Source organism: Ovis aries, chromosome 14, assembly GCF_016772045.2.
Source record: "Ovis aries strain OAR_USU_Benz2616 breed Rambouillet chromosome 14, ARS-UI_Ramb_v3.0, whole genome shotgun sequence".
NCBI lineage: Eukaryota > Metazoa > Chordata > Mammalia > Artiodactyla > Bovidae > Ovis > Ovis aries.
In genome coordinates, this window is record NC_056067.1 from 46910626 (window position 1) to 46936957 (window position 26332).

At 40.1% G+C, this 26332-nt stretch overlaps 3 protein-coding genes across 4 annotated transcripts in view; 1 reads left to right on the forward strand and 2 right to left on the reverse strand.

The window, feature by feature from the left end:
- Positions 1-17801, reverse strand: part of LOC101108155 (zinc finger protein 420-like) — a 43602-nt gene extending 25801 nt beyond the window's left edge. For both annotated transcript variants that reach the window (XM_060398517.1, XM_015099959.4), the window contains exons 1-2: positions 17676-17801; positions 16804-16876 (exon numbers count right to left, since the gene is read on the reverse strand). The gene's annotated coding sequence lies outside the window, so the exon portion shown is untranslated. The remainder of the gene's footprint in view (positions 1-16803; positions 16877-17675) is intronic.
- Positions 1-17801, reverse strand: LOC132657752 (zinc finger protein 345). The gene is made up of 3 exons (XM_060398570.1): positions 17676-17801; positions 16804-16876; positions 1-2520 (listed from the first exon to the last, which is right to left on the reverse strand). The coding sequence occupies exon 3, from the start codon at positions 2440-2442 to the stop codon at positions 979-981; it is 1464 nt and encodes a 487-aa protein (XP_060254553.1). The 5' UTR covers positions 2443-2520; positions 16804-16876; positions 17676-17801; the 3' UTR covers positions 1-978.
- ZNF790 (zinc finger protein 790) overlaps positions 17678-26332 on the forward strand; it is a 20920-nt gene continuing 12265 nt past the window's right edge. The window contains 2 exon segments of the mRNA XM_060397845.1: positions 17678-18004; positions 18204-18329. Of these exon segments, the coding sequence (XP_060253828.1) occupies positions 17678-18004; positions 18204-18329 (453 nt within the window).

The following is a 26332-nucleotide window of genomic DNA, read 5'->3' on the forward strand; positions in this document are numbered from 1 at the left end:
AAAGGGGCCAACAAAGTAACTCTTTATGATGAAAAATTTTTTCTGTATTTGACAAAAATAAGGGTTTGATAAAAACAGGTAAATACTTTAATGCCAGTGGAATTGTAACAATATATTTACAGAGAAAGAATATTAAAAGAAGGTTATAGCATGATCATACTTCTTTCAAAAGCAATGCCAGATATAATCTTAAAGGGTTTGCTCCAAAAATTTGACAGTGATTATCTATGACTGGTAAGATTACAGATAACTATATCTATTTTTAACTCATATTTACATTTTTATGTAGGAAAACTGTTCTGCAAAAAGAATAGTATAAAGTTTATAAAAGAAAAATAAAACAACCTTTCAAAACAAAAAGTATATATCCATAAGACATTAAAGGATATGTAAAAGTAACCATAACTTAACACAAACAGCGTGAAAAACAGATACAAACGCAGATATGCAAATTTGAAAACAAATAAGTGATATTTAAGCTTTATATGTATAAAAATGTACTATCAAACAATAAAAATATAAAAATAGATATGGTTATTGAATAAATGATATTAGTATGAGAAATGGGGGAGAGAGAAAAAGGGTAAATTTAGACCCTCAATAATAATTTAAAATAATTTTGAAATGGATCAGCAATTCTGTATAATACACAAAAAAATAAGAACATTAAAAACAAAGTAGCAAGGTTAGCCCCTGAATAAATTTCAATGTTTAAAATAAAGGCAATATACAATAAAAGATTTTTCAATTTTTAATATTAACAAGTATGAATTTTCTGAAAATAGTGAAGGAATGAATTTAGATAAAAATCTTCTAATATTTTATTCAGATTGGTTTAAATAATTTTTTTTATATATGAATTTTCTCAGACTGACTAACTGGTAAAGTATAAGTAAGGTATATGTACTTACATTTGTGGGCATTCTCACTAGTATGAATTTTCTTATTGTATGCTTCCTTAACTATATAATTCCAACTTTATGGAGTTTCTAATTCACAGAGCTTCTCACCAGCATGATTTTTCTTATGTTGCTGAATTTCTGAACCCCTCCCCAAAGCTTTCCCACATGCCTTACATTCATAGAGCTTCTCAGCAGTATGGATTCTCTGATGCTGAGTAAAGGTTGAGCCAGTACCAAAAGTCTTCCCACATTCCTTACATTCATAGGGTTTCTGACCAGTGTGTATTCTCTGGTGCCGATTAAGAGCTGAGCCACTACTAAAGGACTTTCTACATTCTCTACATTCATAGGGTTTTTCACCAGTGTGAATTAGCTGGTGTTGGATAAGTTTTGAGCCACTACTGAAAGCCTTCCCACATTCCTTACATTCATAAGGCTTCTCACCAGTATGAATTCTCTGATGTTGAGTGAGGTCTGAACCACTACTAAAGGCCTTCCCACATTCCTTACACTCATAGGGTTTCTCACCAGTGTGCATTCTTTGATGCTGAATAAGTTTTGAACCACTTCTAAAGGCTTTCTCACATTCCTTACACTCATAAGGTTTCTCACCAGTGTGAATTCTCTGATGTTGAGTGAGATCTGAGCCACTATTGAAAGCCTTCCCACATTCCTTACACACATAAGGTTTCTCACCAGTGTGAATTCTTTGATGTCGAGTAAGGGCTGATCCAAAACTAAATGCTTTCCCACATTCATTACATATATATGGTTTCTCACCGGTATGAATTCTCTGATGCCGAGTAAGGGCTGAACCACTACTAAAGGCCATTCCACATCCTTTACATTCATAAGGTTTCTCACCAGTGTGAACTCTTCGATGCTGAGTAAGGTTGGAACCACTGCCAAAGGCTTTTCCACAATCCTTACATTCATAAGGTTTCTCACCTGTGTGGATTCTGTGATGCCGAGTAAGGGCTGATTCAAAACTAAACGACTTCCCACATACCTTACACTCATAAGGCTTTTCACCACTGTGAATTATCTGATGTCGAATAAGGCCTGATCCAAAACTAAAGGCTTTCCCACATTCCTTACATTCATATGGTTTCTCACCAGTGTGAATTCGCTGATGGTGAGTAAGGTTTGAGCCACTACCAAAGGCCTTCCCACATTCATTACATTCATAAGGTTTTTCACCAGTATGAATTCTTTGATGGTAAGCAAGATTTGCACCACTACCAAAGGCCTTGCCACATTCTTTACATTCATAAGGTTTCTCACCAGTATGAATTCGCTGATGTCGAATAAGGACTGATACAAAACTAAAATCCTTCCCACATTCCTTACATTCAAGGAGTTTCTCATCAGGATGAATTCTCTGATGCTGGGTATTGAAAGTGGGCATGTCTTCAGGAGTAAATATCATTTGACTGAAATGTCCTTCCTGAGATTCCTGTTTTCTCTCAAACTGGCTTTTACATTCCCAATCACCTCTGAAACGTGAGTACGCAATGCTGTTTTTTATAAGTCTTTCCATTATCTCCCACCAGGATGATTCTATTCCATAAATATCCTTTTTCAGATATTATTCTTGGTCTCAACTTTGATTCAGAGTCTGAAAGAAAATATAAAAACATTCACTTTGTGTGTGTGTGTGTTCTGGGAGAATTAAGCTTTTATAATAGATATGAAAAGACTTAAACTCATTTTCATAAACAGTAAGTGGCTTATACAGTTCTCATTTATGATTGAACACCTAGACAAACAGATAAGGAAATGGAATGAGAAGAAACACTAGAAGGTGAAAGACTTATTTAGGAAAACAGTTTAAGTCAATCATTCCTGAATAGTGATTTAGATAAAAACAACCTAAAGAAGTAAGGATCTAAATAATTATAAATATGTCCAGGCCCCACCCCAATTTTATTAGAGGATAATCCTAATAAATTTAAAAATGAGCATAATTGTCATTTAACTCATTTCTTAGGGTTGTTTAGAGCTTTAAGTAACTATACTAGGAAGGAAACTTCTAGGATAGATGGTCATAAATTGCATCCCTGAAGGAGACAGAAGAGAAAGTTACTCTAGATATAGTAGCATCTTGATGAAAGATTAATGAACTGAATAAGTCTGGAATTAGCAATAAAGGAGGAAGATTCTTTTGTAGTTAGAATATAGTTTGTTTATGCCATTTGATAAAATCCATGTTTACTTAGAAAGTCTATGAGGTTAATCTTGGGAGAACAAAAAAGGGGACTTGCAAAGGCCACAGCAGAGTAATTGAGAGTTTAGTTCTAAAGTCACAGAAAAGGAATGATAAGATAGGAGGTTATATGATACTTGTGGAAAATTACAAGAAGGATGCAGATAGATGAGTTCTCTGAACATCAGTGGTTATTGAAATGATTCTGAAATCACATATAATGTTTTTACACAGTTGTATAAAATAATGCCACCGTGTTTGGTAGCTATCATTTTGGAAGACCTAAAAGTGATTGGAAAAGGATTCAGAGACATCAATTAAGACCTTGAACAAATAAACAACTCAAGTCCCCAGAGGTAAAAATATTTCAGCTCCAGTCTTTTTCTGCATTACTCAAACAACAAGCTTGTTTAAATATGTCTTGGGGCTTCAGTGGTAAACAACCAGGCTGCCAATGCAGGAGATGTAAGAGACATGGGTTCAATTCCTAGGTTGGGAAGATCCCCTAGAGGAGGGCATGGCAACGTATTCCAGCATTCTTGCCTGGAAAATCCCATGTACAGAGGAGCCTGGTGGGCTACAGTCCATAGGGTTGCAAAGGGTCAGACACGACTGAAGTGACTTAGCATATACGCATGCAGTCCTCACTGGGGAGTTAGAGCTTCAACATATGAATTAGAGACGAGAGGACACAATTGAGCACATAATATTCACTAAAGCAAGGGTCATAGGAGCAGAGTGATACTGCTCTAACTGGAACCATGTTCATATATCAACAAGAATGGATTAAAATTAATTTAAAAAATCAAACAGATTACAAACAGGAACAAATGAACCTCAAAGTATTTCAAATGAATAACACAGCCACACTGAAGGAGGGGATTAAGAAATGAATTCAAATAAATTTGAAGACAGTATTTTAACTATGTACCCTTATTCTGAAGATGAAGAGAACTATAAACAAATACTGAGCTCCATTTAGTAGGTTTGATAGTTACTGTAGTATAGGTTAGGAAATTGAAAACTATGTTATATTATAGAATTGAACAAATTAGTAAATATAATGAGGATAATGAGAGTCAGGTTTTTAACTACTGGAGAAGGGAGATACAAATCTGGAACAGGATTCAGACCAGACTGAATACTGTAGTCCCATCACTCAGATCTTGGTTTCTAAATATTCTTTACAGCAAGAAACCAGGCTATTTAGAAAAATTACTTACTTCAGGCTGGAGCCAGGAGAGTAAATAGAAATAAGCCTGTAACATCTTGGGCCAGAAAGAGAGGAAATGCTCAAAGAATCATGAGGAAAATCAAAAGTACAAAGAAGCCAGCCTGAATAGACTCCCATTGACCAAATCTGGGACAATTTGAGTATCAAAATAAATGGTAACACATTATATAACACACTGAATAAATGAAAATCTACAAATATATAGTGATATAACAAATGAACACATAAGTGAGTGATAAGGGAATGCTCTCCTTCACAGTCGAATACCAACTAATTAGTACAGACAAAATCAACTTCACTGTGTTGTTTCCTAGGGACAAGAGTATTCTCTAACATAACCACAATATAGTCACTAAAATAAGAGATTTTAACAACAGTGCATTATAGTCAATATACAATTTTGTGTGTGTGTGTTTGGTCATGTGTGGATGTGAAGCAATGGCAACCTACTCCAGTACTCTTGCCTGGCAAATCCCATGGACGGAGGAGCCTGGTAGGCTGCAGTCCATGGGGTCGCTAGGAGTCAGACACGATTGAGCGACTTCACTTTTCACTTTCATGCATTGGAGAAGGAAATGGCAACCCACTCCAGTGTTCTTGCCTGGAGAATCCCAGGGATGGGGGAGCCTGGTGGGCTGCCGTCTCCGGGGTCGCACAGAGTTGGACACGACTGAAGTGACTTAGCAGCAGCAGCAGCATGGATGTGAAAATTGGACTGTGAAAAAGGCTGAGCGCCGAAGAATTGATGCTTTTGAACTGTGGTGTTGGAGAAGACTCTTGAGAGTCCCTCGGACTGCAAGGAGATCCAACCAGTCCATTCTGAAGGAGATCAGCCCTGGGATTTCTTTGGAAGGAATGATGCTAAAGCTGAAACTCCAGTACTTTGGCCACCTCATGCAAAGAGTTGACTGATTGGAAAAAACTCTGATGCTGGGAGGGATTGGGGGCAGGAGGACAAGGGGAAGACAGAGGATGAGATGGCTGGATGGCATCAGTGACTCTATGGACATGAGTCTGAGTGAACTCCGGGAGCTGGTGATGGACAGGGAGGCCTGGCGTGCTGCGATTCATGGGGTTGCAAAGGGTCGGACACGACTGAGCGACTGAACTGATGCATGCATACATAGAGACACAGAACAACTGCAAATTCACACAGGAATGATAATACACATGGAACAAAATGTAAACTGCTGGTGATTCTAAGCAAAGAGTATCCAAGAATACTTTGTATTATTCTTGTAACTTTTCTGCAATTTGAATAAAAATTTAAATTAATCAAAATTTAAAAGTTACTGAAAACAAAGTAAGACACAGTCCTAAGTAATTCTCATGTTAATGTGAGCCTAAATAGAAATATAAAATACTTAGAAATAAAGTGAAAAGGAGAGTAATACATAGAAAAAACCTGGACACAGGAAAACTATCCCCCTCAAAAGAAAATTTAATAACATTAAACTCTTAAAAAAAAAAACTGATTTGATTTCAACACTGCAAGAAACTCAAAACACGGCAGGAAAAAATTAATGAAGATAAAAACAATATAAAAATGTTAAAATACGTAAGATTCAGAAAACTCAAACCTTGCTTTTGAAAAGAATATGAAGACTGCTGATTAAACATATATGTATGCTATTTCCTTTAGGTATTGTCCCAAAACACCATTAAAACGACCAAACAATGGTAGTTTCATAATGTTAACTGCTGGCAAGAGTACAGGTATGACAGATATTACTGATTGCCTCCTTCAACATCATCCCTCTCCTACTTTGCTACAAGAATTTTTTTCCACCAGCTCCAGAAAATGAATCATGCTTTGTCTAAGCCAGTGGTTATGAATTCTGATTGCTATTAGAATCAATTGGATAGCTTAAAAAAAAATATTCTAAGACTTGAACCCCACTCCAGACCAATTAAATCTTAATGTTTGTCTAGTCATCTTGTATGAGCTTAAGTCATTGTCAACTGTGACAGCACACTAGAATTATCAGATGATCTTGTATTTAATTTTTTTTTTAATTTATTTTTTGGCTGTACTGGGTCTTTGTTGCTGTGTGCCAGCTTTCTGTAATTGCGCTGAGCAAGGGCTACTCTCTAGTTGCAATGCCTAGGCTTCTCACTGCAGTGGCTTCCCTTGTTGTGCAGCAGCGGCTCTAGTCAAGTGGGCTTCAGTAGTTGCAGCACAACAGCTCAGTAGCTGCAGCTTGTGGGTCCACGACTTAGCGATGTCACTTTCACTTTTCACTTTCATGCATTGGAGAAGGAAATGGCAACCCACTCCAGTTTTCTTGTCTGGAGAATCCCAAGGACGGGGGAGCCTGGTGGGCTGCCGTCTATGGGGTCGCACAGAGTCAGACACGACTGAAGTGACTTAGCAGCTACTTTATGGTCCAACTCTCATATCCGTACATGATTACTGGAAAAACCACAGCTTTGACTTTATGGACCTTTGTTGGCAAAGTGATGTCTCTTTTTAATATGCTGTCTAGGTTTGTCATAGGTTTCTTAACTACTAAATGACACTAAGTGGTTAGGCCCTGTTTTAAGGGCTTTATATGAACCAACTCAATCCTTGGACCAATCTTATAATGCAGTTACTTTCCACATTTTGCAGGATGTACTTATAATTCTTTTTATACAGAAATATTTTTCAATGAAAAACAGTACCACATACACATTTATATGTGCATGCATTTTGGGAAGGGACATGCCTTGAGGCATGTGGGATCTTAGTTCCTCAACCAGGGATCAACCTAGATGCCCTGCAGTGGTTAGAAAGTTTAGAGTCCTAATGACTGGACCACAAAGGAATTACTCATGTATATACATTTTTAATAGGATAAATAATTAATTGATAACAGCAGCTACCTTTGGGTACTTTGGGTAGATAGCTCAGTTAAGTCTTTCAGTCGTGTCTGACTCTTCGTGACCCCATGGGCTGTAGCATGCCAAGCTTCCCTGTCCTTCACCAACTCCCAGAGTTTACTCAAACTCATGGCCATCGAGTCTGTGATGCCATCCAACCATCTCATCCTCTGTCGTCCCATTCTCCTCCTGACTTCAGTCTTTCCCAACATCAGGGTCTTTTCCAATGAGTCAGTTCTTCATATCAAGTGGCCAAAGAATTGGGAGTTTCAACTTCAGCATCAGTCCTTCCAATGAATATTCAGGACTGATTTCCTTTAAGATTGACTGGTTGGATCTCCTTGCAGTCCAAGGGACTCAAAAGAGTCTTCTGCAACACCACAGTTCAAAAGCATTGATTCTTTGGCGCTCAGCTTTCTTTATAGTCCAACTCTCACATCCATACATGACTACTGAAAAAAACATAGCTTTGATTAGACGGACTTTTGTTGGCTAATGTCTCTGCTTTTTAATACGTTGTATAGGTTGGTCATAGCCTTCTTCCAAGGGGCAAGCATCTTTTAATTTCATGGCTGCAGTCACCATTTGCAGTGATGAGCCTGGGTAGGTTCCTAGGACTGGGGATTGTAGTTACATGGATATGAAGCCCTTCATAACACAAAATTTTTTATAACAAAATTATTAGTTATATTATAATTATCATTTAACTAAAAATAAAATTTAAAAAGGAAAACACTAGCATTCAGCCTAAGAGCTGCTCATTGTTTATAATGGCAATAATTTATAAGCAAACCATGTTTAAAAAAGGGAGCTGGGTAAAATGGTAACATGATGCAGCCATTACAACTCATGGTAAAGATAAATGTATAACAACATGGACAGTTGTTCACATTGTGTTTTGGCATGATAAAGATGGGTTATAAGTCAGTAGCCAGAATATGATCACATTTAGAAAACAATTCTAAGTGTTGACAGCAGTTGTCTTTAATTGACAGGATTACAGATAACTTCTGTTACTTGTTTGTGCTTCTCCATAGTTTTCAAATTTGTTGTAATAAATATTTTTTTTGTAATGAAAGGAATAGCAAATACAGCTATATTCAGAATAGTGATATATTTGAGCAGGTATTCAAAGATTTAAAAGAAAAGAAATGATCAAAACATGGCACAAGTAAGCACAGAGACATAAATTTTAAAAATTCAAATATATAGGGACTTCCCTGGTGGTCCAGTGGTTAAGATTCCACCTTGTAGTGCAGGGGACTTGGATTCAATCCCTGGTCAGGGAACTAAGATCTCACATGCTGTGCAGCAATTAAGTCCACATGCCACAACTACCAAGTGCTCTGGAGCCCTTACGCCACAACTAAAGAGCCCATGTGCTGCAACTACTGGACTACTGAGCCCACACACCACAACTGGACACCACAAGCAGTAACTGGAATGTCTGTGTGCTGCAAGGAAAGATCCTGCATGATGCAATGAAGATCCTGCATGCTGCAACTGAGACCCAACGTAACCAGATAAATACATTTTAAAAAATTCAAATTGATAATGCAAACTATGTAAATAGTTTAACAAGTAGGCAATGTACAACGTAATGTACCACTATTATGCTAAGTGAAGTAAGGAGGACAGAGAAAGAAAAATACTGTATGAGCTCACTTATATGTAGAATTTAAACAAATAAAAACCAAGTGCATAGATATAGAGAACACACTGTTGGTTGCCAGAAATGGGGTCGAGAGTGACAGTCCAAGGGACTCTCAAGAGTGGGAATGGGTAAAGGAAGTCAAAAGGTACAAACTTCCAGTTATGAAATAAGTCTTGGTGATACAATGTATAGTATGGCATATAGTTACTACTGTATTGCATATTTGAAAATTGCTAAGAGAGAAAATCTTAAAAGTCATAAGAAAACACAATTTTTATACTATGTATACTGATGGATATTAGACTCCCTGTGGTGATCACTTTATAATACAGTTGACCCTTGAATAGCATAGGTCTGAACTGACTAGTTCCATTTATATGTGGTGTCTTTTTCAGTAGTAAATACTACAATGCTACAGGATCAGAGTTCCTTGGACTGTAAGGAGATCCAACTAGTCCATCCTAAAGGAAATAAGTGCTGAATATTCATTGGAAGGACTGATGCTGAAGCTGAAACTCCAATACTCTGGCCACCTGATGCAAAGAACTGACTCACTGGAAAAGACCTTGATGCTGGGAAAGCTTGAAGGCAGTAGGAGAAGGAGACAACAGAGGATGAGATGGTTGGATGGCATCACCAACTCGATGGACGTGAGTTTGAGTAAACTCTGGGAGTTGGTGAAGGACAGGGAGGCCGGGCGTGCTGCAGTCCATGGTGTTGCAAAGAGTCAGACACAACTGAGCAACTGAACTAAACAGAACAGGATCTGTGGTGGATTAAATCTGAGAATGCAGATACAAAGGAACCATGGATATGGAGGACCAACTATAAGTTATATGAAGATTTTTTAACACAGAATCAGCGCTCCTAACCCCCACATTAAGGGTCAACTGTATATACAAATTTGAATCATTACGTTGTACACCTGAAACAAATATAATGTTATATGTTGATTTAACCTCAACAACAACAAAAAAATCCTTCAAGACCTACCCAAAGACTTCTGGGCAACTGCTTTATACCATAATTGATTTAGAGATCCCAAGAATGGGAAATAAAGGAAAGGGAAGCTAATATTTACTGAATTTCTGATGTGTACCAAGTGTACCATTGGCATCACTGACTCAATGGACACAAGTTTAAGCAAACTCTGGGAGATGGTGAAGATAGGGAAGCTGGGCATGCTGTAGTCCATGGGGTAGCAAAAAGTCAGATACGACTTAGCAACTGAACAACAACCAAGTGTTTTACACATCTTTCATTCTCAACATTGAGAATGAGAACCTCTCATTCACAGGTTAAGCAGCTCACAGGTGGTGTAGCTGAGATCAGAGACCACATTTGACACTGCTGCTGCTGCTGCTGCTAAGTCACTTCAGTCGTGTCCGACTCTGTGCGATCCCATAGATGGCAGCCCACCAGGCTTCGCCATCCCTGGGATTCTCCAGGCAAGAACACTGGAGTGGGTTGCCATTTCCTTCTCCAATGCATGAAAGTGAAAAGTGAAAGTGAAGTCACCGAGTCATGTCCAACTCTCAGCAACCCCATGGACTGCAGCCTACCAGGCTCCTCCGTCCATGGGATTTTCCAGGCAAGAGTACTGGAGTGGGGTGCCATTGCCTTCTCCAACATTTGACACTAGAGCCCATAATTTTTACACCATGTTACAGAGACTAGTGTAAATTACAAAAAAAAAAAAACCAAAAAACAAAAAAAAACCCCGAGGGATGGTTTGTTTCTTTTTTTCTGATGGAGTCTATTTTTAAACTAAAGTGATATTGAGAATAGATGGCAAAGAGGGAGGATAGTTGTGGAGGGGGGGAGGTTTTGAGGAGATTGGGAAAGAGAAGTGGAAAGGGTATTTAAAAAATAAATATAATATAGGGAGAACAGTAAAAGGAACCATGCACAACAGACTTGATTGGATCTGAATGTTATTAAAATAAAAATATTAAACAATACATATCTGATTCTAAGTTTATATCTCCTTTTTATATCCCTCACTTCAAAAATGTATTTGAGGATGCTAAGAATAAAAGAAAAAAAATCATACACAAAGGTCATATATCATAGGTACTCAATATCAAATCTCAGGCTAAGATATGCTATAATTGATCACGTGTGAAGTGCTCAAATTCCTGGCAGTCAGTGCAGAAGGGAAATACTATATACAATGGATTAAATTCTTCCTATTTGCCAAGTACTATTTTAGGAGATAAGCAAGACCTTGCTGAAAAACATGTAGAAGATGTAATATCAATTGAGAGGTTAATGTTATTATTAGAAGACTTCTCAAATTTATACTCACATGATTATAGATACAATGCAATCCAATCAAATCCCAAAAGATGTTTGAGCGGAACCAAGCTATTTCAAAAATTTATATGGATATGAAAAGAACACAAACAGCCAAGATATTCTTAAGGAACAAGAAGGTAAGAGGATTTGCTCCAAATATTCCAAAGTCACAGTGAATACTTAACAGCTATATTAATAGCATAGTATTGTTGTGAGGGGAGACAAACAGAGCAATAGAACAAAATATAAAGTCCAGAAACAAGACGTAGCCATAATGTGTGCTAAGTTGCTTCAGTCATGTCCTACTCTTTGCGACCCTATGGACTGTAGCCCACCAGGCTCCTTTGTCCATGGGATTTTCCAGGCAAAGAGTGCTGGAGTGAGTTCCCATACCCTCTTCCAGAAGATCTTCCCAACCCAAGGATAGAACCCACATCTCTTACGTCTCCTGCATTGGCAGGCAGGTTCTTTACCACTAGCACCACCTTTGTAACTATAATGGCACTGCAGCTCAGTGTAAAAAAGATGAACTTTTCAATAAATGATACTGGAGCAACTGGATACCCACTTAGGGGATAAAATGAAATTGAATCCCTACCCTACACTAATCAATTCCACGAAGTGTAAAGACAGAAATGTTAAGGCAAAAACCTAGGGAGCTTTTAGAAGCAAACACAAGAAAATCTTCATTACCTCAAGGTAGCAGAAAATTTCTTTAAAAAGCACTAACTACCGAAAAAGATTTCATCACATTGAAATCCAAAACCTCTACTCACCAGAAGGCAGCAGAGTGAAAAACCAAGCCAGAGCAGAAGATATTTTTTGTCACATATGCAACTGCCAGTAAATTAAAATATGCACGCACGCTTGTGTGCCCAGTGACTTCAGTCAAGTCCAACTCTTTTGTAGCCTCATGGACTGCAGCCTGCCAGGCTCCTCTGTCCATGGGATTATCTCAGAAAAAATATTGGACTGGGCTGCCATTTCCTCCTTCAGGAGATCTTCCCGACTCAGAGATCGAACCCACATCTCCTGCATCTCCTGCATTGGAAGGTGAATTATTTACCACTGAGCCACAAGGGAAGCCCAAACTAAATACAAATGATACATAATATATGTATTATGTATATAGATTACACACACACACACACACACACACACACACATATATATATTCAATTGCTATAAATCAGTCAGAGAAAAACAACCCAATTAAAAACTGGCAAAATATCTGAACAAATATTTTGCAAAAGGGGATATCTCCTGTAGCTCATACAATAAAGAATCTGCCTGCAGTGCAGGAGACCTGTGTTAGATCCCTGGGTCAGGAAGATCCTTTAGAGAAGGGAATGGCATCCTACTCCAGTATTCTTGCCTGGAGAATCCCATGGACAGAGGAGCCCGGTGGGCTACAGTCCATGGGTTTGCAAAGAATTGGACATGACTGAGTGACTAAGCACACAGGTGGGCAAGAACTGATGTTCAATTTCACTGATAATATAGGCATATCAGTGAAATGTGGTAATACTAGATATTTAATTGGCAAAAGTTTTAAAGTGTGACAGCGCCAAGAGCTGGCATGACTATAAACAAAAGGAATCTTTGTTACTGCTGATACAAGTAAAAAACTTGCACAGTATCTTTAGAGACCAGTTTGGCATTGTCCAGTAAAACTGAAGATGTACAAACCCTAGTCCTCAACAAGTGAATTACAATTTTATTACATATTAAAGAAATATAAGCACACATGTACCAAAATATCTGCACAAAATATTCACAGTCACATTGCTTATAACATTCAAAAACTGTAAGCAAGTCAATTGTCCATGAAGAATAGAACAGATTAGTAAATCGATACTATTATACAGTGAGACAGTGTGTATAGAGCAATTGAAAAAATGAACTATAGTTATGGGAAATATGAATGAAGTTCACAAATATTTTTAATGAAAAAAAAAGACAAAAGAATGTCTGTTCATACAAAGATAGAAAATGGACAAAAACTAACTTACATGATTTTGGAATTCATATCAAAGCTCTAAGTGAAAGACAAAGAAATGATCAAGTGGTTATCACCAGAAGAGCATAATTGTTTATGACTGTGGAGGAGTATATCAGAGGCTGCTTTATAGATGGCTGTATTCTTTTTCTTGATTCCTTACATGGGTGTTTATAATTATTTGCACAACTGGGTATCAAATGCCATTTCTATATATAATTTGAAAAAATGAAGACATAGGCATTCAAATAAATATGCATCTCTAAAAATGTTTCAAATATTAAAGTATGTGGGAAGATACTGAGAGGGTTGCTGGGAGCCAGCATGAGGAACTCCACCCATGGCAAAGGTCATGAGGAAGGAGGCTTCAGCATACGCAAAGGCGGGATCGAGCCTCAGGAAACCCCCTGTTCCCGAGCATCTACCGCCAAAACCAGAGTCTGTTTTATGCTCTCACCTACACCTCTGACTTTACAGGGGGCTCTCCCCCACCACCACCTCTCTCGGAGAAGGAGTTAACTTGCAGTTCCAGTTAATAAAAATTCCTGGGCGTGACAAGAGTGTTTCAACTTACAAACTCCTCTGAAGGTTCTCTAGCCTGCCTGAGCGGGTTCATCCGGCCACATGTGATTGTTTACAGCCTCCCAACCGTGAGAGGCATGAGATGCTTTAAACCTTCTATATACAGACTCTTTTGAGAAATTAGAAAATTATTAGTATAGTATAGTAGATTGATTAGAAATTATATTGGTGAAGGGTTTTCATTTGTTGAGCCAATATTTGCTGCTCAATCTCCATATTCCTTGCTCTTATAATGAATATAACTAGCATATAGGAAAAATAAGTATTAACCTTTAAGATTAATCATGTTAAACCTTAGGCTAAGTAAATTCCTTTCTTGATTGTAACCCACTACACCCTCACCCTAAAGGAATGCAACTTCATTTGGAAGGTGGCGCTTGGTTTAAGAAAAAATCACCCCTGGAAAAAGTAAGTTTTCTGGTTGACTGACCGTTATCAGAAAGGGCCATAAAATGTCAGCAGGCCTCATGGCCAGAAGATGATGTAAAACCCATAAGACCTTTGTATAATTTTATATGAAGCACCTGGTTTTGACAAGGGTCAGGTCTGCTGACCTCCGCGTGACTCTGTATTCATCCCTATGTATAACAAAAAGTATATAAGCAAACCTGAAAAATAAAGAAATCAGATCAGTTTATGGAAAGACTGATTCCCCTGTATTGTTTCTTTCTTGCTCCCTGTTTTTCTGGCTGAATTCCCATCTGGAGCGTGGGTGCTCGCCACGTCTACTTACTTGCCCTGGCTTCTAAGATCCGTGAGAGAGGGAGCCCAAGGCAGGGCACCCTCCAATATTCAAATGGGCGCCAGTGGCCCAACATAGATGGTGCAAACTCCTTGTCTTGGAGTTTTATTGGTATCCCATGTAAACCAAGTTATTCAGCCTCTTTTTCTCCACTAATATTTCCTACTACACTATCCATTTCTAATCTCTCTCTATATCTGTAATTAAAGAAGTTTTTTCCTAGGATGCCGATTCTGTCTCCCCTTCGAATTACCCTGGATCCACCGGGGCTAGACCCTGGCAGAGGGTAACAGGCAGGAAGGCTAGGGACCCCCAAGTGGAGGAAATAGACTGCAAGTGTCAGACTTTTGTTTTTCCTTCTTTGTACAAAATTAAAAGGAGGTTTCTTTTAAAATTCTGTGTTGCCATGACGACATCTGGTTCCACCTGAACTTAACTTTTCTCAAACCTTGAGCTAACTGATGTGTTTTTATTATGGAAATGTTTTTCTTAAGCTATGTTTAATGAACTATGTATTTACATTAGACTCTATCTTTTTTCAAGTCGTTTCCACCCAAGACTCAGAACCTATAATGGCTCAACAAACCAGTATGTTTTATTCATGGAAATGTTCTCTTAAGCTATGTTAATGAGACTATATATTTGCTTAGAAACCTGTCTTTTTTCAAGATTCATGTCAAATGTTTGACATCTTGGGGGCTCATCCGTGATTCTTCAGGACAAGATAAGGATGCTTGGAGCTCTAGTTCTTTGTTCTCCTAGCAAACACGTTTTCTGCCATACTTTACTAGCTCTACAGTGTGCTTGTGTGTGTGACTGATTGAAAGAGACACACATGTGTGAACCAAGAGCTGTGTTCCAATCTGCAGTTCCACAGTGACCTCACACAGCTTATGGCAGAAACCCTGTTGGGGGATTATACCAACCTGCTAATGTCAAGAGGCACCCAATGTCTCCTCCAGGGGAGCAGCCAGAGATGGATGAAGCATGTAGACCAAACTCTCCTTTCTCAGTCAGACTTTCTAGTCTCTTTGACCATTTCATAAATTCCTGAGAATTAGAACTACTAACCTAATCTGTTGGATCATAGACTTTCAAGAGATTTGTGATCTATGCTGTTACTGTGTACTGTTCCATATGTCCCAAACTTGAAGAGCCCCAAAGATGAAAGGCTCATGTTGCTATGAGCCATGAATGATGCCAGGATTCTTGGCCTCCTCCGGAGGATAGGAATTCGATCTGGGGCCAGTGACAAGGCTTGATAGCTCAGAGCTTTTGTGTAATAAAGTTTTATTAAAGTATAAAACAGATAGAGAAAGCTTTTGACATAGACATCAGAAGTGGGCAGAGAGACTGCCCCCTAATATACCTGTTAGCAAGCTGCTAATTAGATAAAGGAAATGTCTAAAAACTCTGAGAGTGGCACCAGGCCATTCACCCACAACATGAATTTTTGAGATAGCACTGGCACAGGGTGAGTCATCCTGGGCCATAAAATGACTGACATGAATCTTAAAGAAAGGCAGGGCTCCAAGCAAATACATAGTCTCGTTAACATAGTTTAAGAGAACATTTCCTTGAGTAAAACATACTGTTTTGTTGAGCCATTATAGGTTCTGAGTCTTAGGTGGAAACGACTTGAAAAAAGACAGAGTCTAATGTAAATACATAGTTCATTAAACATAGCTTAAGAAAAATATTTCCATAATAAAAACACATTAGTTAGCTCAAGGTTTGAGAAAAGTTAAGTTCAGGTGGAAACAGGTGTCATGGCAACACAGAATTTTAAAAGAAACCTCCTTTTAATTTTGTACAGAGAAGGAAAAAAAAGGTCTGACATTTGCAGTCTATTTCCTCTGCTTGGGGGACCCTAGCCTTCCTGCCTGTTACCCTCTCAATACTTAAATATAATTTTATGTTAAAATGTATACTACAAATGGTAAATACTAAATAAATTCAATTTTAAAAACCACATTTTATATGTGTACATAAAACATACTATAAAAAGGTAGCATTGGTTTTAACTGGAAATTTAATTTTCTTCATTGAGGATAGCTGTATGTTTGTAATTAAAGATAATTTCACTTTTATAATAAAAAAGATTTTTTTAAGACAGCTTAAAGAAAAATTAAATCATTTGACAAATTAGGAAGAAAAAAGTCATGTGTGTAGATTGGGGTTTAGAGCAAATCACATTTCTCAAAGGAAAAAAATTCCATGGATCAGGTCACCTGACAGGCAAGAAATTTTCAAGAGAAGGAAAGCAAGTCATATCTTGACAAAGAAAAGAGGATTTCGGGAAACAAGGGGAAATGATAAGCTACCTTGCAGGTGCCTTGTGGATGGTCAACAGGCATTCTTTATTCCACTCTGGAAGACTGTGCAAGTAGAGCAGAGCTGGGGAGGGAGAAAGGAGTCAGGAAAAATCAGGTTCTTCTGGGAGTCCAAGTCAATCTACCACCTACAGATATTAGCCCAGAAAAGGCTTGTGCATCCTGCTCAATACCAGCATGATAGAAGCACAGGGTCATTTGCAGTTCTGGGCAGACTCTGCCCCTGGGCTCCAACTCCTGGGAACAGAGCGCTGGAGTCACAAAGACACAGACAAAGGCGGCCCACACCTACAGTGCTATATAGATACATAATCATAGAAACTCACTCATACCACGGGGCACTCAGGCACCCCAGAGGGCCACTCAATCATACACACTCTGGGGACAGTCAGTCACGATCGCAGTCAAAGGCACCCCCAGGTACTCACATTCCCATTGACAACCCATCATGGGGACACAATGACAACAAATTCAGACGCACCCTACCCACCAACAATATCACAAACACACCCCCAAGGGGAAATAGTTAGAAATCTCACAGTTAAGCCACCCCACGCCCACCGCTCAGCAAATGTTCATCAATACACACACAAAGTGGATACACAGCTTTGCAACCTCAGTCAAAGAACTTCACACTCACAAACAGTGCCACACCCGGTCACAAAGTTAAACTCCATCACACATGCACCATTATAACTGCAAATCAAGCCCGCCTCCCCGCCTTTACAGTTTGGTACAGGGTCACACAGACACAGAGACACAATCACAATCAGACACACACTCCTCACAATCTCCCCTTCCCAGCTGGCTGGCTCCCGTAGAGGCCGGAGGTTCCAGACACGCCCAGCTCCAACCCATCTCACCTATGATTCCTCAGGTCTGTCTGGTCAGCACCGCTCCACTGTACTTGAAACAAATAGAGCCCAGCAGCTCCCACAGCACCCAGAGGCTATTTGCCCCTACCCGCCAGAAAAACCCGCCCACTCCTCAGGAGAAGGTCTGCTTCTCGCGGGAGGGAGCACCAGGCCTAGAGGCCTCTGGGAGATGTAGTCCAGAGAGAGAGAGAGCGCGACAGAGCGAGAGCGAGAGGCTGTTAAGAGCTATCTCCAATTTAGAGAGAGCCTCTAAAAGCTATCCTGAGTTCCCCGTGGCGAGGAACCTGGACCTGGCAGCGCACCTGAGGCTTCCGCGAGTCTCAACTGACAAGAATTCCATGAGCAAGCTTTAGTCAAGCCGACTCCACTGACTCCATCACCCTGTCCACTGGCTATAAACCCCGAGCGACTGTTATATACCAAGTTGAGGTAAATCTCTCTTCCCTATTGCAATAGTCTTTAATAACGCTTTCCTTATGTGTATAACTTGTTTGGTGCAACTTTTCTTTGACACAGCCCCGTCTCAAGTTTCTGTTGAGGCTCTCGCAGGTTTTGGCGCTCACTCTGCAACATAGTGAGCCCCACGGCGTCCCGGGAAATGTAGTCCAGGACTTCGCCAACGGCAGGACGGACTCGGCCAAGGTAAACTGCGTTCCCTAGGCTCGGAGGCGGGGCCTGGCCTCAGCTAAATGCACAGGAGGCGGCTCAAGGTTACGCTTTGATCTGGGAGCGCTCAGATACCCTTGAGAAAAGCTGCTGAGGAACGTGTTGGAGAACCAGAAGAGAGAACCCGAAAGTGTGTCTGGGACCAAAGCAGCCTCGGGAGTTTAAAGGGGAGAAATTCACAAGTCCAGACACATGAGAGAGTGGGTAAAGGAGGGTCCTAGTATGAGACCATGATGAGATTGCGAGTGTGACTACATTTAGGGGTTAGTTGAATGAAAGAGAGACTGCATGCGGTGAGGGAGAGGTAGCATCAAGATTGAGTGGTTTTGTGAGGATAGAGGGTCATATTGTGGGCTTGTGTGGTTGGGAGTATGTGTGTGTGTGTGAGAGAGAGAGAGAGAGAGAGATGCATGATTGTGGGTCACTGTATGGGTGGCTGAGATAGTGGAAAAATCTGAATCCTCTCAGCCGCATTTCCTCTTCAAATGGAGATATTTGGTCAAAAACAGAAGTAGTGACATTTGAAGATATTTGGATAAACAGCACCAAGCAGAGAAAACAACTAAACATAAATGCTGTGGGTGAGACATAAGCCTCTCAATGGACACAAATTTGAGCAAACTTCGGGAGATAGTGAAGGACAGGGAAGCCTGACAGGCTGCTGTTCATGGGGTTGCAAAGAGTCAGACACGACTGAGTGATGAACAATAACAACAAGCCATAAGCCTGGTATATTCAGTGAGCAGCAACTAGGAAAGTGGGACAAAGTGGAGAGTAGTAAATGAGGTAAAACAGCTAATGAGAAGACTGATTATGGAAAATATTTTATGAAGTTTGGTTAGTCTTAGTGAGATGTAAAAGCAATAGTGGGTTTTGAACAGAAGAGTGACATGATCTTATATTTAAAAGAAATCATTTGGAGTGCTGAGTAGAGAGTAGGGTGTAGGGGGACACTAGCCAATGGGCTGGTGGAATAATCCGGATAAGAGATAATGGTGACTCAAGTCTAGGGTGATGGCAGTGGTAGTTTTGAGAACTAGTTGGATTCTAGATGCATTTTGAAGATAGAGCTAAATGGATTGGGTAATAGATCTGATGAGGGAAATGAGAGAAAAAGAGGACCCTAAGCCAACCCACATATTTTTAGATCAAGAAACCAGAATTGTCATTTACTGAGATATAACTAGAATGAACAAGTTTTAGTGGGCAGGTCATTTGTCTTTGCTCTGCTGAACCTCTGAGATCAGTAAGGCAAGATGAGAATTCTATGGAAATCTGTTAAGATAAAACTAAATATAGTAACAGGTTGTTTGGGATTGAGTGGTGGCATCCTAGAGATATGTCCACATCCTAACTCCCAAGACCTGTGAATGTGACCTTATTTGGGAAAAAAAAAGTGGGGGTGGTTCTTTACAGATGTAATTAAGATAAGGATATCTAGGTGAGATTATCCTGGATTATCTGGATGTGACGTAAATCCACTTACAATAAACAGAAGATGAGAAGACATAGAAGAAGGCCATATGAGGAAAAGGCAGAGACTGAAGTTAAGCAGCAACAACCTAAGAACATCTGAAGTATTCCTGATTTTTGCCTTGTGTTTTGGGAATGCCTTGATTTTTCTTGGCTTTTTACAAACTTTTTAATTTTTTTGATGTTGTTGAAAGCCATTTGTTTAGGGCAGTAGTATGCAGGAAAAGGTTAACATAGCAGAGTTGAGAAAACTTATCCTTTAAAGGTCTGCTTGAAGTTTGGCTCTTAATTTACAACTAGAATTTAAGATTTTGAGAAGATTGCCATTATCCTAATTGATAAGACTGGCTCACTATGTCTACAATGTTTGTTCAAACAATGTAATTTATGCTAAATACTTGCTTTCCTTCTGAGAGTCTGAAATTCTGGTATGTGCCAGGCAGAGCCTGCCTATGCAGCCAAGCCCCAATGAAAATACTAGATACTGAGTTTCTAACGAGCTCCCCTGGTTGTTACCATTTCACATGCACTGTCAAAACTCGTTCTTGGGGAATTAATGGCCTTTGTGGCTCCGCTGGGAAAGGATCCTTGGAAACATGGGGCTGGTTTTTCCTGAAGTTTGTCCAGTGTACCTTTTCTTTTTGCTGATTTTGCTTTGTATTGTTTTCCTGGAATTCTCCCAGTGAATCCTTGAAGCTTGGAGGGAGGGTTGATCCTGGAGTCTGGCAACACCATAGAAACTGAGGAAAATAATTTTTATACCTGAATTGGCATATATTTCCTTTTGTAAAGCCTTTAGTGTGGAGTTTTGAGTTAGTTAGGAGTTTTAACAACTAAGTAAATTCATACAGTTTCATTGTATTTATGTAAATTTCAAAGATAGCTAAGTGACAAATCAAGATATTATACTAACAAGACAGTGGTCAGTTGGTATCTTGGGGTCAGAAATGATCACAGGGGGTGGGCATTTCTTCTTGAGGTACCAATAAGGTACCAACATACCAAGATTCTCCGCTTGTATGACGTTACCCTGAACTTACACATTCTATGTCCTTTTCTTCCAGTATTTTTGATTTCACAATTAAAATATTTAAAGATTACCTGATGATTTTGAAAATGTTGAAAGAACTACTCCTCCATCAGAAAGTTTAGACATACATCTAAATGATAAGCACAGTTCAAGAGGGAGGGGACACATGCATACTTACGGCTGATTCATGCTGTACAGCACAAACCAACAACATTGTGAAGGAATTATCCTCCAATTAAAAATAAAAAAATAAATGATAATCTCATAAAGAAAGAAACAAAGTAAAAAACAGCTGGCAAGTATTATTTTCAGCAAAAATAATAGCTCAGACATGAATAACATTTACAAAATACTAATGTAACCATGAAAATTAATTTAAACCAATTTAAGTGTAATTGGAACAAGGTAAGTGTTTGCTGTTGTGAAGGATACTGGAGGAGGTGCTCCCATGGCTTCTCAGACAGGGGACCCTCCACCCCCCTCACCCCAGTTCAGTTCAGTTCAGTCACTCAGTCATGTCCGACTGTTTGCGACCCCATGAATCGCAGCATGCCAGGCCTCCCTGTCCATCACCAACTCCCGGAGTTCACACAGACTCATGTGCATCGAGTTGGTGATGCCATCCAGCCATCTCATCCTCTGTTGTCCCCTTCTCCTCCTGCCCCCAATCCCTCCCAGCATTAGGGTTTTTTCCAGGGAGTCAACTCTTCTCACTGAGGTGGCCAAAGTATTGGAGTTTCAGCCTCAGCATCAGTCCTTCCAATGAACAGCCAGGACTGGTCTCCTTTAGGATGGACTGGTTGGCTCTCCTTGCAGTCGAAGGGACTCTCAAGAGTCTTCTCCAACACTACAGTTCAAAAGCATCAATTTGGTGCTCAGCTTTCTTCACAGTCCAACTCTCACATCCATACATGACCACTGGAAAAACCATAGCCTTGACTAGACAGACTTTTGTTGGCCAAGTAATAGCTCTGCTTTTTAATATGCTATCTAGGTTGGTCATAACTTTCCTTCTTTTAATTTCATGGCTACAATCACCATCTGCAGTGATTTTGGAGTCCCCCAAAATAAAGTCTGACACTGTTTCTACTGTTTCCCCATCTCTTTGCCACGAAGTGATGGGACCAGATGCCGTGATCTTCGTTTTCTGAATGTTGAGCTTTAAGCCAACCTTTTCACTCTCCTCTTTCACTTTCATCAAGAAGCTTTATAGTTCCTCTTGACTTTCTGCCATAAGGGTGGTGTCATCTGCATATCTGAGGTTATTGATATTTCTCCCAGCAATCTCGATTCCAGCTGTGCTTCATCCAGCCCAGCATTCCTCATGATGTACTCTGCATATAAGTTAAATAACCAGGGTGACAATATACAGCCATGACGCATAGTCTTTTTCCTATTTGGAACCATCTGTTGTTCCGTGTCCAGTTCTAACTGTTGCTTCCTGACCTGCATACAGGTTTCTGAAGAGGCAGGTCAGGTGGTCTGGTATTCCCATCTCTTTCAGAATTGTCCACAGTTTGTGGTGATTCACACAGTCAAAAGCTTTGGCATAGTCAATAAAGCAGAAATAGATGTTTTTCTGGAACTCTCTTGCTTTGTCGATGATCCAACGGATGTTGACAATTTGATCTCTGGTTCCTCTGCCTTTTCAAAAACCAGGTTGAACATCTGGAAGTTCACGGTTCACATATTGCTGAAGCCTGGCTTGGAGAATTTTGAGCATTACTTTACTAGTGTGTGAGATGAGTGCAATTGTGCGGTAGTTTGAGCATTCTTTGGCATTGCCTTTCTTTGGTATTGGAATAAAAACTGACCTTTTCCAGTGGTGCCCCATAAATCCTCCCCTTCAACCAACCCTCAAGCCAGGGCTTGTGGGATAAGAAGTGTCCTCCCGGCCAGGCCGACTCAGGACCTTTCTGCCAACCAATCTGTCAGATGCCCAAGAGGCGAGCTTGTGATGAGAATTACACCCTCCTCCCAGAAGTATTTCCACAGCTCTGGACTACATTTCCCAGGGGGCACAGCTACTTTCCGTCGAAAGATCGCTTGGGCTTCTTGTCCCAGTTCCCACAGAGGGTCACCAGTTTGTAGAGGAAGAGCTGCACGGAGTCCTAAGCTGAAACTTGTGTTCTAGACGCGGCCTGGAACTGGTTGACGCTTTGCCACAGATGTGAGACGATGTGAGGCCGACGGTCTCTGACGAGCGAAGGGATAAGGTCCAAGACCAAGGTCTGTGAATTGAGACCTCTGGGCTTTTAAAAGGTTGTCCAGGCTCCGGACTACATTTCCCAGTGTCCAGCGTACCCGAGGCAACAATCTGTCCGCACACTCTTCGGTTCAGGACCATAGGAGGGATCGGCCGCGAGTCCCTGAGGAATATCCACAGCTTGAGGGAACCTCAAAGTCGAGTGAGTCTAAGACCCGGGAGTGGAGTGAACCCTGAGAGGCCCAGGCCGCGGGGCAGGGCAGTGAGAGGCTAAAGTTTTCAGAGTTTGAGGCTTTACCAGCAATGGGATGTGGGAGGGACGATGGTGGGAAGTTGCATGTGTGTGTCCACGCGCGCAAGGGATCCTAGCAGCCAACCTTGGGTGCTTGTGTGAAATTGGTCCAGGAGCAAGATATGGGAACCGTGGAGGGATATGTGTGCATAGTGCGATGGGGACGAGAGCTGTATGTGATTGTAATGGACCTTTTAGATGTGACTGTGCACGTGTATGATTGTGACTGTGTCACCAAGTCGTGAACGTGTGTGTAAAGGTGGTAAATGTGGCAGCAGCTGTGGGGCCAGAGACAAGGAATTCAGCGTTGCGTTTAGTAACCTTCACAGTCTTCGTGAAGGTGTGGGGAGTAGTTTCTGTGGGAGCTGCTTGGATTGGAGTAGGATAACGTAAAATGAATCGAGAGGAATGGGAGACTATAGACCACATATTCGAAGAGTTTTTCTGTAAATTGAGTGAAGAAATAGAACAGCAGCTGGGGAGGGAGAGAGAACAACCTATCAGTATGGTAGCGGGAATGAGCCATGAGAGAAGGAAAAGTGGTTGTACCGGTAGGGAGTAAGCCAGGCTTATCTGTAGGTGTCCTGAAATTGTAAGAATAAAAGAAGGGAGGTAGCCTATGGGCTCCTCTGGGTAGCTCAGTGGTAAACAATCCTCTTGCCAATGCAAGAGACACAAGTTTGATCCCTGGGTTGGGAAGATCCCCTGGAGAAGAAAATGGTAACCCACTTCAGTATTCTAGCCTGAAAAATCCCGTGGACAGAAGAGCCTGGTGGGCTGCAGGCTCTGGGGTGGCAAAAGAGTCCACTGAACAACAAATCGCAACTTAGCAACTGAACAAATAGCATTGTACAGAGTAAGCCATGAGCTCAAGTTTTGTGAAAAGAAAAGGGAAAGAAATACCCTGTACTTGGTAGATGTCAGCAACAGTATGGCTGTTATGGGAGTTATATATGGTCTCTTGGCATGAAATTCAAAGGTAGAGCATTTGTGGAGGAGGAAGGGAGAAAGTCTGAAAGTAATAAGAGCAAGGAGGACACCTGCCCCGCTTAGAGACCCAGTGGCAAGAGGCTATTGGGGGCGGAAAACATTGAGAGGGCTTCAGGAGTCCTCTGGAGAAAGCCAAGTTTCTGTTAGATCCAGAAAGGAGAAAGGATTGTTTAGGGAAGTGGTTGAAGATAAAAGAGGGGTTTGTTATTCTGAATTCCAGAGGATATACTGGAAAGTCTCAGGAATTGAGGGATGAGAAAATGGGACGTCCAACTGATGGGGAATATAATATCTGTAAAGAGAGGTCACCAAGGAGCCTAGGGCTTATTACAATATGATGGGCATAAACATGGGTACAGGGGATACTGATGCTTGTTCTGATTGGATTCACAGCTCTGTTGGAGAGGTAGTATTAGGGTAGAATGAGGTGGACTTTTGAGTATTCCCTTAAAAAGAGGAAAGTCGAGGATAGAACATTTAGGAATGGTTGGAGTAGGCAGAATAATGTCCCTGCAAAGATGTCCCTGTAATGTCCCTGTCCAGAAGCTGGGCACCTATGAATATGTTAATTACAAGGCAAAAGGAACTTTGCAAGTGGGATTAAATTAAGGGTTTTGAAGTGGGGAGATTATCCTAGACTATCCCTTTGGGCCCAAACTATTCACTTGGATCCTTAAAGTCAGTGGACTTTTTCCAGCTGAATTTAGAGTTGCAGGGAGATGTGATCACAGAAGAATGGTTAGAGAGATACAAAGTTGCTGGTTAGATCAAGGAAGTTAGCCTCAAGCCCAGGAGTGTTGGTGGCCTCTAGGAACTGGAAAACCTTAGGAAATTAATTCTCCCCTAGCGCCTGCAGAAAGGAACACAGGCTTGCCAACACCTTGCTCTTACTTAGCTGAGTGAGAACCATGGCAGACCTCTATCTAACTGGAAGGTGATTAAGTTTTATTGTTTTAAGCCGCTGCACTTGTGATTGTTACTCAGTAGTAGAAAACTAATACAGTGGTATAGTTTCTTAGACTCAGCATCATGGAAGAGTTTGAGCCATGTGTCATGAGGGGAACTCAACGCTTATTGATAAAATGTAGGACTTTAGGTAAAGCACATAGGCCCCCTCTTGTAATATACTGTTTTGCTGCATTATGATATTGAAATTTAATGAATATGTCTTTGTGATCTAATATATAGTCAGTCTATAGGTATTTGTTTTGCAGTTGATTTATCTTAAATTGAGAAAAATATATTAAAATTCATTTTAATATGAATTATCAATGAAATTAATTATCAGTGAAATTTTATCTTGTATCAGCCTGTAACTTCTGCTTTATGAAAGTTCCACTGTTAGTTGATATATAGATATTCATAATTATTATATGTTTATTGTGAATTGTAAACTTTAGTGTTTTAGCATCCTCAAGATCATAGCCCTTGGTTATTTTGTTTGCATTTGCCTTGTATATATTTCTTCATAACTTATAAAATAAATCTTTTATTGAAGTTTATCATATATATAGACAAGTGTATACACAGTGATGCAAACAACCAATAAAACCAAAATGGTACACCTTGAATCACCACAAAGGGAACACCCATGTAATAAGCACCCAGATCAAGAAATAAATCATTGCCTGAATAACAGAAGCCCCTGCTGTGCTCCTGTTCAGTCAGTAGATTCCCCAGGGTAACCACCAAACATCAGTTTTGTCTGTTTTTGAACATATGTATATGTGGAGTCATACAGTATAGAGCGTTTTGTGTTGACTTCTTTGTTCAACATTATGTTTGTGAGATTCATCCATATTGTTTTATGTAAATTTAGCTTACTGTTTGCCTTGCTGAATGCACTGGTATTCCAGTGCATGAATATACCAACTATATTTGTCCATTCAACAGTTGTTATACAGTTGGTTGACATTTGGCCTGTTTCCAGATTTGGACTTTCACGAATAATGATGCTAGGAGCATTCTTCCACTTGTCATCTTCTGTT